At 38.8% G+C, this 12,809-nt stretch overlaps 1 protein-coding gene across 4 annotated transcripts in view; it reads left to right on the forward strand.

Moving 5' to 3' along the window:
* Window positions 1–12,809, forward strand: part of KIAA0319L (KIAA0319 like) — a 95,544-nt gene that overhangs the window by 50,589 nt on the left and 32,146 nt on the right. For all 4 annotated transcript variants that reach the window (XM_032388030.1, XM_032388036.1, XM_032388013.1 and 1 more), the window contains exons 4-6: window positions 6,786–7,032; window positions 9,366–9,467; window positions 12,707–12,804. In XM_032388030.1, the coding sequence (XP_032243921.1) occupies window positions 6,786–7,032; window positions 9,366–9,467; window positions 12,707–12,804 (447 nt within the window). The remainder of the gene's footprint in view (window positions 1–6,785; window positions 7,033–9,365; window positions 9,468–12,706; window positions 12,805–12,809) is intronic.

Consider the following 12,809-nt stretch of genomic DNA (forward strand, 5'->3'; position numbering starts at 1 on the left):
TTAAATCTTCACAGTGTATTTTTATGTGTGTGTCTATATATAAGCCAGGATAAACGTACCTTCATCACAGCAGTGGTTAAAAAAATTTTTTTCTACAGTGTATTTTTCATCTCAGACATTATAATATTCATCTCTAGAAGCTTGATTTGGGTCTTTTTTTTTTTTTTAAAGATTTTATTTATTTATTTATTTATTTATTTATTTAGGAGAGAGACTGTGAGGGGGGGAAGATCAGTGGGAGAGGGAGAAGAAGGAGGAAAGAATCTCAAACAGACTCCTCACTGAGTGCAGAGCCTGACATGGGGCTTGAACTCATGACCTCAAGATCATGACCTGAGCCAAAACCAAGAGTTGGACACTTAACTTACTGAGCCACCCAGGTGCCCCTCATTTGGGTCTTTAAAAAAAAAATATCTTCTGTGTCTCTACTTAATATATGCAGTCATGCAATCTTGCCTGTAGCTTCTTGAATATATGGAATATAATCATAGTAATTTTAATACCTTTGTTTACCAATTCTGTTATCTCTGTTATTTCTGGGTCAGTTTTAATTAATTGATATTTTTCCTCATTACAGGAACATTATTATTGCCAAGTATTCTGTTTTTAAGCCTCATTTCCTTTCCTTACTTGCTCATCTTGGGCAAGCTTACTTATTCCCATGATATCAGCTGCTATCTTTGGGAACTTGATTCCAACCCTGGGTCTCTATTTGAATTTCTCAGCTGTACCTCAGGTTCAGTATGTCTGAAACATAACTTGCCTGTTATTTTCTTCAAGTTGCTCCTTTGTAGTCTATCTTAGTTTTTGACACCACTATAGTTAGTCCCTCAAGTCAGGCTCCTCAAGAAACATGGGAGTCATCTTAGCTTCTTTTCCCCAAGCCCCAGATGCATTTCAGATTCACAAATATTAGATCCTTAATATTTTAAAATCCATTCCACAGGAGGAATTTCCAGTAATGGTGGCAGAGTAAAGTGGTCTTCTGAATCCTCCCACAGATAATAATTATAAAATATGTAAAAAAAAATGTATTTAAGGAAACTGGAAAGGATCCAAAAGCAGACAGAAGCTAGAGGAGAGCTTACTCTTGAAAAACAGCAACTGGGAGTGATAAGAATTGAGAGTTTGCAGCTTTTTAAAATTTTTGCCTGAGGGCATTCACTAACTCCCACAGCAGAGGAAAGTGGCAGTGGAAAACCTCAGTCTTATTTTCTTACGGTGGCAAAGAACAGAGTTAGGATAGAAAAATTACCTGAAAACTTAAGGGGAAAGTAAAAAAAAAAAAACCCATAGAAGATGGTGAAACCCATAACCTGACTAGAAACTCTACTAAAATCCCTGGCTGAACCTTTAAACTACACCCACGCAGGAAGATTCCAGAGGGCATGGTAAAAAAGCAGGCAGAGATCAGAGAGGCAGAGTTCTGTCTTTGAAAGGCAGAACCTAATGCTGGGTGAGCTCTGTGAATTCCTCAACCATGTGTAGCACAGGTGAGAGAAATCTGAAGTCTTACTGACTTGGGGAGTCAGTACAGAGTCGAAGGCTGAAAAATTAGGGAGTAATCTCAAGAATTAAAGAGAGTACAGAGAGAGCAGGCCCAATTCTGAGTATAACCTATGGCAAAATTCTTGGCTAATCATCAGATTAAACAAGAACACCTGCAGGGTACCAGGCTAAAAAAGCAGCTGCAAGAATTACACAGAGATATCAGTTGGTGCACATTGCAGGGGAATCAAACTCTATAGTTTAAGTCCAGATAAGTTACTTGCCTACTGGGGAAAAAAAATACTGTATACAACCCCAAAGAATGTACAGTAAAATCCAAAGTCACTACAAATATTACATAGATGTCCAATATTCAAACAAAAACTGTTAGACATGCAAAGTGACCAGTACTCAGGGGGGAAAAAATAGTCAATAGAAACTGACTGCAGTTTGACTCAGATATTGGAGTTAATAGTCAAAGACTTCAACGTATGTTCAGAAGACTAAAGAAAGTTAAAGGAAAATGGTTTTAATGAGTGAACAATTAAGGAATTTCAAAAGAAATGTAAACAGTTTTAAAAATGAGAAAATAGAAATGAGAGAATTTCCACTTATGGCATCATGAGGGGGTCCCTAATTTTCTCATTGAAAAAATAAGTATAAAACTGGACAGAATTGTCAAAAACAAATATTTCAGGCCACTAAAAACATAATAGAGGCAGAAGCAAATGGAGAAGCATTTATCTTGAAAAGCTGGCAATGCTTTGAGCAAGTTCAGTGGGTGTCTGTAGGGGGATGATCTTCCTGGGCCATCCCCCATCAGTGTCTACCTCCACTCCAGCTCAGGTGTCAAGAAATGTAGTTTTACCAAAAAAAAAAAAAAAAAAAGAAATGTAGTTTTACCAGTATATGGTTGGACATGAAACCTAGCAACTTTTCTAGAGGGTCGGCATGATTTGGGGCAGAGGGTGACAGCTTTGCCAACTAAAAGTGGCAAACTTAGTTGGGAATGAATGGAATGAATCTACAGCTTTGCTAACCTGAGATGCACTTCCTGTTAGGGTGAGCGGTGAACCTGCCAGAAACTTAATGGGGAGATCTTGAAAATAAGAGAGCTATAGAAGGGCTGAGATAAGCTCTCCATGTATCCCTGGCTGACTGAGAAACTACCTGCATATGCGAGATATCCAGGAGAGCCTGGTAAAAGCTAAAAATCAAGGGAGACTTGAGAAGTGGCTGCAACTTTGAATGCATACCCCAAGGAACACACAGATGGATTGACAGAGGGTGAAGCTTTATGGATTTAATGTGTTTGAGTGACCTCTGCCCAAATCATTGACTGACTGCAAAACTATGCAGATACTGGGGTGACACCTAGGAAGCCAGGCTAAAATAAAAACAAAAAAAAAAAAACTGAGCAGAAGTGTCAATGGCAACATACTGTGGGAGGGTTTCTGATTCTTCAATTTAAGTATAAGGGAGTTACTAAAAATAATCAGCCCATCAGAAAAATAAAACAGAATCCTGAACTGCTACAATATATGACCTAAAATTTCTAGTTTCCAACCAGATGTTAGGAGACTTGTCAAAAGTGTAACCCGTACTCAGGGGAAAAAAGTAATCAATAAAAATGATTCTGAGAGGACTCAGCTTTAGCAAGTCAGATTTAGCAAGACTTCAATGCTGCTGTTAAAAATACACTTAAAAAAGGGGGTGCCTGGGTGGGTCAGTCATTAAGCGTCAGCCTTCGGCTCAGGTCATGGTCCCAGGGTCCGGGGATGGAGCCCTGCATCGGGCTCTCCCTGCTCAGTGGGAAGCCTGCTTCTCCCTCTCCCACTCCCCCTGCTTGTATTCCCTCTCTCGCTGTCTCTCTCTGTCAAATAAATAAATAAAACCTTAAAAAAAATAAAAATATGCTTAAAAAACTAAAAGAATCTATGTTCAAAGATATAAAGGAAAATGAGGTGACAATTACCCAACAAATAGTGGCTCTAACCACTTTTTACTTAAGGGAGTAAGTTTCTGTTCTTTTAAGCCACCATGTTTGTGGTAATTTATTATGGCAGCCCTAGGAGACTGATATAGTCATGTTCATGGATTGGGACTTAGAATACCAAAACGATCTTGAAAATGAAAAACAAAGTTGAAGGACTTAAACTCTCTAACTTTAAGACTTACTATATAAAGCTGCAGTAATCAAAGCAGTGGTATTGGTGTAAAGATAGATGAAATCTGTGAAACAGAATAGAGTCCAGAAATAGACCTGCACAAATATGGTTAATTGATGCACCAAGGCAATTTGAAAAGAGGATAATCTTTTAAATAAATGGATGCTGGAACAATTGGATAGTTATATGAAAAAACATGAACATCGGCCCTTACCTTACAGAAAAATTAGCTCAAAATGGATTATAGACCTAAATTTAAGAGCTGAAATTATAAAACTTATAGAAGAAAACAGAGGCGAACCTTTTTGTGATCTTGTCACTAAATAAATAAATAAACTAAATATCACTAAAAGCATGAACTATAAAAGAAAAAAATGATAAATTAGAATTAAAAAATTAAAAACTTTGGCTATTTAAAAGACACCACTAAGAAAAATGAAAAGGCAAGCTACAGACTGGGAAAGCATATTTGCAAATTAAATACCTAACAAAGGTTTGTTTCTAGAATATGTATAGAGCTCTTGTAACTTAATTAGAAAACTAATAATAAAGCAAAGGATTTGAACAGATAGTCCAGGAAAGAATTTATATAATAGATGTCTAATAAGTGCATGAAAAGATACTTAACATGATTAATCATTAGAAAAATGCAAATTAAAACCACAGTAAGATGCCATTATGCACCTTGATAATGGCTAAACTTAAAAAGACTCCCGAAACCAATTTCTGGCAAGGTTGTAGAACGACTGGAATTCTCATACTGGTGGTGGGACTATATAATGTCACAACAACTTTGGAAAGTAATGTGGCAGTTTTTTAAAAAGTTAAAGGCGTATCTTCCATATGACCAGGCGTTCTACTCATAGATAAGTACACAAGAGAAATGAAAGATATGTTCGTACAGAGACTTGTAGAGGAATATTTATATCAGCTCAACTTATAATAGGCAAAAACTGAAATCAACCCAAATGTCCATCTGTTGGTGAATGAATAAACAAATTGTGGTATATTCATATAACAGAACGGTCCTCAGCAATCATAAGGGAACAATTATTGCTACAGACAGCAGCATGGACCAACAGAATAATATTGCTGAGTGAAAGCTGACAAAAACAATGTGATTCCGTTTATATAAAATTCTAGAAGATGTAAACTAATCTATAGTGACTGGAGGCAGAGCAGTGGTTGCTTGGGGCTGGGAGTTGGGAGAAGGGATTACAAAGGAGCATGAGGAATCTTTGGAAATGATGGAGATGTTCATTTTCTTGATTGTGGTGATGGTTTCATGGGTGTATGCATATGGTAAAATTTGTCAAATTGCACACTTTAAATATGTTCAGTTTATTATATGTCAGTTATGCCTTAATAAAGTTGTAAAAGAAGTGGACAAAGATTTGAATAAACTTCATCAAAGAAAATACATGACTGGCCAATAAATACATGAAAAGATATTCAATTTCATTAGTCATCCAAAAAATGCAAATTAAATTGCAGTGAGATACCATTAGAATGACAAAAAAATAAAAAGACCAAGAATACCAAGTATTGGTGAGTTTGTAGAGCAGCAGGAACTCTCATGCATTGCTGGTGGAAATGCAAAATCGTAGAGCCACTTTAGATAACAGTTCACAGTTTCTTATGAAGTTCGACATACACTTATATGTAACCAGCAATAAATACTTCTCAGTATTTACCCAAAATAAATTAAAACACATGTTTACAGAAACTTTGCATTTCAAATATTTATAACAGATTTATTTATAAGAGCTGAGAATTGAAAATATCAATAGATGAATGGATAAATAAATTTTGGTATATCTCTGGAATGGTATACTACTCGGTAATAAAAAGGAAGGAACTACTGTTACACAATGCCATGGATGAACCTTTAAAACATTATGTTGAGTGAAAGCAGCCAGAAATGAAAATAGTATGTATAGGATTAATTTTATATGAAATACAAGAAAGCCCAGACTAACTAGTGGGGACACAAAACATATCAATGGTTGCGTGAGCCTGAGGGTGGAGGTAGGAATTTACTGCAAAGGGGAATGAGCCAACTTCTGGGGCTGATCGAAATGGTTTCTGTCTTGATTGTGGTTATGTGGGTATAGACCCTTGTCAAAACTCATAGACCTGTACACTTTAACAATTAAGTGATTAACAATTAAGTTGATTTAAAAAAAATCCATACCACCAGCTTTGTTTAGCCACTCATCGTTTCCCATTTGGATGCGTGCAGCACCCTAAGTGCTATTCCTGCTGGTGTCTGAGTTCTTCAAACCCTTATATGATGCAGCACCCTGAATGATCCACTTAAGACGGAAACCTGACTTTGTCACTTCCCTGTATACAACCCTATAATTGCTCACCATTACCTGGCACCTTAGAGGAGCATATGTCTTCTTTAGTCTGGCCCTTGACTGTCTATCCAGCTCATCCTCCATTACTTTCTGCCTTCCTGCTTATGACTCTCAGTTCCCAGCACAAGCCATGCTAATCTCATTTCCTGTACCTATACTCATCTCTCCCCTCAGCCTTTTGTCTAGTAAACAAACAACTGTTTACCTCTTAAAATTCAGCTTAGGACTCACCTCTAGAAAATGCCTTTATTTATTTATTTAAACCATCCTTTTTCACACACTCCCTCTCCAAGAGAGGAATTAAGTACTCTTCAGACTATACTTTTTCAATTCATCATAACTTTATCCTTTTGGCTTCTTATGTTTTTTGTTCTCTCTCTCACTAGATTGTGCACTTGTTGAGCACAGCAATTATATTTTATTTATATTTTGGATCCACAAGGTCTGTTGCATAGTAAGTGCTTAATAAGTATTTGTAGAAAGATTGAATATAAATGTTGAGAAAAGAAGATACAAGTATACATAGAATGATTATTACTGTTTTGTTTTAAGCAAACATTTCTCTCTTTGCATAGAGAAAAAGACTGGGAAGATTTATAACAACATTTTAACACCAGTTTGGGTGGTGAGATTAGTTCCTTTAATATTTTTGACAGTTTTGCATTTTTCATAAAAACATTTAGCATGCAATTATTTTATGAGACATAACCTAAAAAACTGGCGGTATAACTTTTGCCTATTCAAATGTATTTTTGCGTCTCTTTAGGTCCACAAGGCAGTTGTAATTTCCAGTCCTTTAACCCCCGTCCTGACTGCGGAGATTCCTGGTTGGTCAAAGAATATGTCAGTCCAACCTGAGACATCAGAGGATCCTGGTACTACGCCTAGCACTCAGCAAGTAAAAAGCCTTGGGAAAATCCAGATTTCTACCCCTTTGCCAGTGGCTCCCTCCTACAGTTATGCTACCCCTAACCCCCAGGCCTCTTTCCAGAGCACCTCAGCACCATACCCAGGTGAGGCCCTTTGCTTCTGCCCTTGGAGATAGGATGAAAAAGTAGAGCATTTGATCACAGTATTCTCTTTAGTGCAAGGAAAGAAGAGAGCCATGACTTTTGAGTACTGTAGGTTAGAGAAAAAATAATCCTGTCTTTGTTCCTATAATCATAGGACCTGGGGCTCTCCATCCTTTTTCTCAACAGGCCCCAGCCTATGGGAATTAATGGGGCTCACTTTCCCAGAGCCAGATTCCACTGTGCCTGGGATTTAAAGGCACAAGATTCTATTAAGCAATGTTCAAGGACCAAACAGAAGCCGCTGGGAAGAAAGTTGGACCTTTGTACCTCTTTGCCTTCTGAATGGCTGATTGTAGGTCAGATATTTGTCTTTCTGATTTTGGCAGCATCTTTATTTTTAAAGCAACCCATCCATGGGGAGGAGATTTATAAGCAGTGTTGCCTTAACAACAAGTCTGTGCTTCATGAGTGCTGTTGTAAGGTATTAGGAGGAAATGGTTAATCAAGGAAACTAACTTGATCTTTATCCCCTGGAAAAGGCAACAGGGTAAAGCAAAGCCAGTGAAAATGAATTTTTGCTGATTTTTTATTCCCTAGGCTCTTTTATCCTGGTAGTATAACATGAAATTTTGGGGGTTTCAGTCCTGAGGCACTAAAGTAATTTTTGTGTTCAGGCAGAATGCCTATAATCTTTGGCGTAATTATAAAGAGTTTGAGTAACACTATATTTTTGTCCATTATACTCTTTCTGAGTATAGTGGTTTCTCTTTCTTTTCTTTTCTTGTTTTTTTGAAAGTCACTTCAGAGAATTCTTATTCAACCTCCTAGGGTGTCTAAATGATGAAGTTTCCATAAGGAAGATTTCATTTCTTCCTCAGTACAGTGTTCCCAAGCAGACAGATACATCTCAAATTTCATGTTTGTCTAGGAAGTCCTTACCCCCAGTCTGGAAATATGGGTGGGCCAGCCATTTGTTTGCTTTAAGCTCTCTATTTCCTAGGTCTCATACCTAATAACAATTATTGTCAGAGAAATAAGATTTATATAATAGTGATTCTCAACAACCTGCAAACAGTTTTGGTTGTTACACTTATGCAGGAGGCGTGCTACTGATACCTAGTGGGTGGGGGCCGGGGAACCTGCCAGCTCTCTTATAGTGCACAGGACAGTTTCCCTGCCCCCCACAACAAAGAATTATCTGGTCCCAAGTATCAGTAGTGCCAGGGTTGAGAAACCCAGACATGTATGAAATAGCTATTGAAATAGTGTGAAGACCGTATATATAGCTATTAGCTGACGTGGGTATTCCAAAAATGCTGAGGTACCTCAGATAAGTTTGAACTGAAATGGTCTGGAAAGATTTCTTGGAGGGAAGACTGGCTTTAAGCTAGAAACAAAGTACTGACTGAGAATAAAGAAAGCATACACCCCAGTTGAAGGAAATGGCATTAGTAAGTCCCCAAGAGTAGACTATGTCTTCTTCTGTGGAGCACAAGAAGGAAAATTAATATAATTAGAGGCAGAACTGGGGAGGAGGTGTGAGGTGGTGTGATCAGATGTTAATGGTTCTCTAATGCCAGGTTAGCAGTTGGCCTTGAATGCGGTGTGGGAGTGGGGAGTCTTAAGTAGGAGAGTAACACGGTGAGGGGAGTATTTTAGAAAAACTAATGGTGGTGGGTGTTTTAGGAAGACAGAATGGATTAGAGTGGGGTGTGCTGGCAGAGGGAAGACCAGTTAAGATTCTTGGAATAACCTAAGTCTATGGTTGTAGCAATTGGAATAGAAAGAAATTAAGGCCGGCCTTGTGATCAACATTTGGCTTTTCTTTTAGGAACTTTATAGATGTATTTTATTAGAAAGTTGTTTATCAGCATAAAGATGATCCTTGAAACACCGGTGAACTCTGATTATTGAACTCCATGGAAATTACTATATAAAGAGGGCTTAGGGACAGACTGTAGTTAAAATACAGTGGAGAAAAACTCAGAGACAAAGGAATAAAAGTAGAATAATGTGATGTCATGATAACCTGAGAGTTTTAATAACGAAGCAGTCAGCAGTATTTATTAGATGCCACTGAAGTAAAGGATGCGGGTTGAGAAACAATTACTGGATTTGCTAAGGAGCAGTTTGTGGATGACCTCAAAAGATCTTTTTCAGTGGAAAAACGGGAGCAGAATAAAATTTCAGGGGATTAGAGAGTAGATAAATAATGAGGAAATAAAGGCAGTAGCTGAATATTGTTTAAAAGAAATTTGGTCCCAGAAGGATGGAGAGGAATGAGGTAGTCTGGATCTAATTTCTTGTCTCTTGTATATTTTATTTGTTTCCAGTTATAAAGGAACTGGTAGTATCTGCTGGAAAGAGTGTCCAGATTACCCTGCCTAAGAATGAAGTTCAGTTAAATGCATATGTTCTCCAAGAACCACTTGAAGGTAAAACATCCCCTTAGTTACATTTGGATGATGTTTTAATTTATGGTATTTACCTACCTTAACTCATTTACTCATTGCAATAGTCCTGTGAGAACAGGCTATAGTATGCACATGCACAAATATTTATCTGATGCGAGAGGCAATATAATATAATGTTTGAAATCATGGGCTTCGATGTCAAGCCGGGGTTCAAATCCCAGCTCAGCCAGACATTAGCTGAATGATTTTAAGCAAATTATTTCTGTGCTTCCCTTTCTTTCTCAGTAAAATGAGGATAATAATTTCTACTTCATAAGGTTACTTTAAGGGCAAAATGAAATGGTATATAAGGGACCTACCTCAGTGCCTAGCATATAGCTGATGCTCATTAAATGGAGGTTGTATTATATCCCTTTAAAGGAGGAAGAAACTGAGACTGAGGTTTAACCTATTTATTTTGTACAAACCAGTAAATAGCAGATACAGAACTTGTAGAAGAGTGATTTAAGACTATGGCTAATAGAGATTTGACATTAAAAAAAAAAAAGGAAGACAGGGCTTCCAGGTGACTTGGTTGGTTAAGCGTCTGACTCTTGATTTCAGCTCAGGTCGTGATCTCAGGGTCGTGAGATCGAGCGCTGCTTGTCCCTCTCCCTCCCTCTGCTTGCGCTCTTGCACTCTCTCTCTCTCTCTCCAAATAAATAAATAAATAAAATCTTAAAAAAAAAAGAAGACAGGCCCAATGTGATACACAAAATTCAGATTTATGAAATACATAAATTAGGGGATGATGGATTCATTATTTAAGAAAACTTTTATAATATGAGCATCCCTTTCACCTTTGAAGTATATATTAATATGCCAAAATATGGCTTAGAAACACATATGCATCCCACCAGAGTTGCCAAAGAAAAAAAAAAGAAACACATATGCACTTCTTTTTTTTTTTTTTTTTTTAAAGATTCTATTTATTTGACAGAGAGAGACACAGCGAGAGAGGGAACACAAGCAGGGGGAGTGGGAGAAGGAGAAGCAGGCTTCCCGCCGAGCAGGGAGCCCAATGCAGGGCTCGATCCCACGACCCCGGGATCATGACCCGAGCCGAAGGCAGACGCTCAACCGACTGGGCCAACCAGGCACCCCCACATATGCACTTCTTAAGACTTTCTATGACAATAGTGAAGCATACTTTGATGGAAAATGATTGCATTGGGTTTATGCTACTCTCATTACAGGGTTAGTCAAATCGAATGCCATACTCTAGGATTCAGGACAGGGTCCTTCCATTTTAGGTACAAACCTTTCCTATACAGTAGTCCTACTTTCTAAAAGGCCTAATACCAAATAGTGTATTTATGCAAAAGTACTTTTCCAGAACATAAATGCCATCCCCATTCTATATTTCTGCCCTCAAATTGAGGTTTCCTTATCAGTTCATTCCATCTTCCTCCAGAGAAGCTTTATCCTTACCCCCTCTGGTGGTAAGTTAAGGTGAATGAATTTGGTGGCCTTTGAAGATGGAGGTGAGAACTGCCTTGAGCTGCAGTTGACTCCAGTGTTTTGTGTAAAGCACTGGGTTCTGCTTTATTTTCTTGTCTAACCCCTATTTGCATATACATGTCTGTGAGTTGCTGTCACCTTGTAGATCAGCACGTGGGTTCTGAATAAAGAGGGCTTAGGGACAGAGTATAGTTAAAATACAGTGGAGACTTTGATAAAGTCTAAAACACATGGGTTGAGAAACAGATTCTTTTCAACTGTCCTCTCCATGGGTTGTTCAGCCTTTATCAGATACATGGGATGGATGGTTTGGGGACAAGTGAACAGAACCCGCTCTTCCTACTCTTCCTCCCCCTCACTCCTGTGGTGGCCCCTGGAGCACCTCTCAGGATCCCTCTCGGGTTCGGAGGCGTGGTTTGAAAACCACTGCCCTAAATCATTGAAACCAGCGTTCCGTCTAGCAGAGCTATCCTCAGCTGTTCCTACCCTTGGGCAGATTTCCGGCTGTGAGGCACAGTTCATCCCCCGAGCTTTTCTGTCCTAGGAATATTGTCCTTGCTTGAAATTGCGTTGCCAGCCTGAGATATTATAAAATTGTCAGTTCCCAAACTAATGTGAGTCTGTTTTCTGTGTGGAAAACAAATTTCTTGCTCTAGTTGGAAGAGAGGTCATCTCTTGGCGCCAGCCCCACGGCTGCTGTGTTTTCCTGCTTCTCACCTGCCCGGACTTGCCCAGGGGACGTTTGGGAGAGCTGCCCAGGGCTGATGACTGTCCAACACAAAACTAGTATTTTGGGGGGGAGGAAGAGTGATAGATCTTGCAACTCAGGCTTATAAAATAAAATCTGGTCTTCAGATGAAGGCTCTCTTGGAATTCGATTCTATGTGCTAACTTACTTTTGAACTCATGAACTAAGAAAGAGATGACCATTCTCTGTTACACTTTTGAGCTTTCTTCTCTTTTCCTTTTATTTTTACTTCTGGGTAGTAACATAAGCTTAGCCTTCTTACCAAATCCCATCCATTCCTCGTCAGATGTGAATCTCACCCCCCTCAAAATTTAAGACCACTTTCACGGGGGCAGGATTCCATTTAGATAACGGGATCCTGTCCTTGTCCTACCCAGTCATACAGTCTGAGCTACAAATGAGGACCATTTAATGCTTCATTTGATCTTAATTAATTTCAGTTGGGCCTGTTTTAAATGGGCCATCCTCTACCATCTTTTGCAGTGTGTTATTTAGCTCAGCTGGAATGAAGTAGCTCTTTTAACTCACCAGGGTGTGATGACCTCAGTGAGACAAGCATTGTTAGCACTCTGTAAAAAAGCTATTTTTGAACCATGTTATTTAGAAGTCATTGCTGTTCTTTGTTGCAAAAGAAGTTTTGCAAGAAAATGGCCTTTGTTCCCAGTGAGTTCATCTATAGTGTTTGGTAGGGCATGTTTTTTCCCTGTGATGCCACACCATGAGCAACCTGGTATTTTGAGGGAGGATTGGCCTCGCTCAAAGGGAGGCTGGGTGTGGGGCAGGAGAGAGCATTGCTGGGAGAGGGTGGAGGAAGACCTGACTGTAGCTGAGTCAGCAGAATCCTCCCTTTCTTTCAACAAAACGTTTGGTTTCCCTAGAGGCTCTGGGGCGGAATCTTAAAAACTAAGGCCTTGTCAAGATTTAGAAAAGATTTGTTATTGGCAGGCTGTGTGGCTGCCCTCTTTGTGTGTAGGTGTGTGTTTTCATGATTTTTGTAACTGCCCTTCTATAGGAGAAACCTACACCTACGACTGGCAGCTGATTACTCATCCTAAAGACTACAGTGGAGAGATGGAAGGGAAACATTCCCAGATCCTCAAACTGTCCAAGGTGAA

This window comes from Phoca vitulina, unplaced genomic scaffold (assembly GCF_004348235.1).
Source record: "Phoca vitulina isolate PV1807 unplaced genomic scaffold, GSC_HSeal_1.0 scaffold2, whole genome shotgun sequence".
Taxonomy (NCBI): Eukaryota; Metazoa; Chordata; class Mammalia; order Carnivora; family Phocidae; genus Phoca; species Phoca vitulina.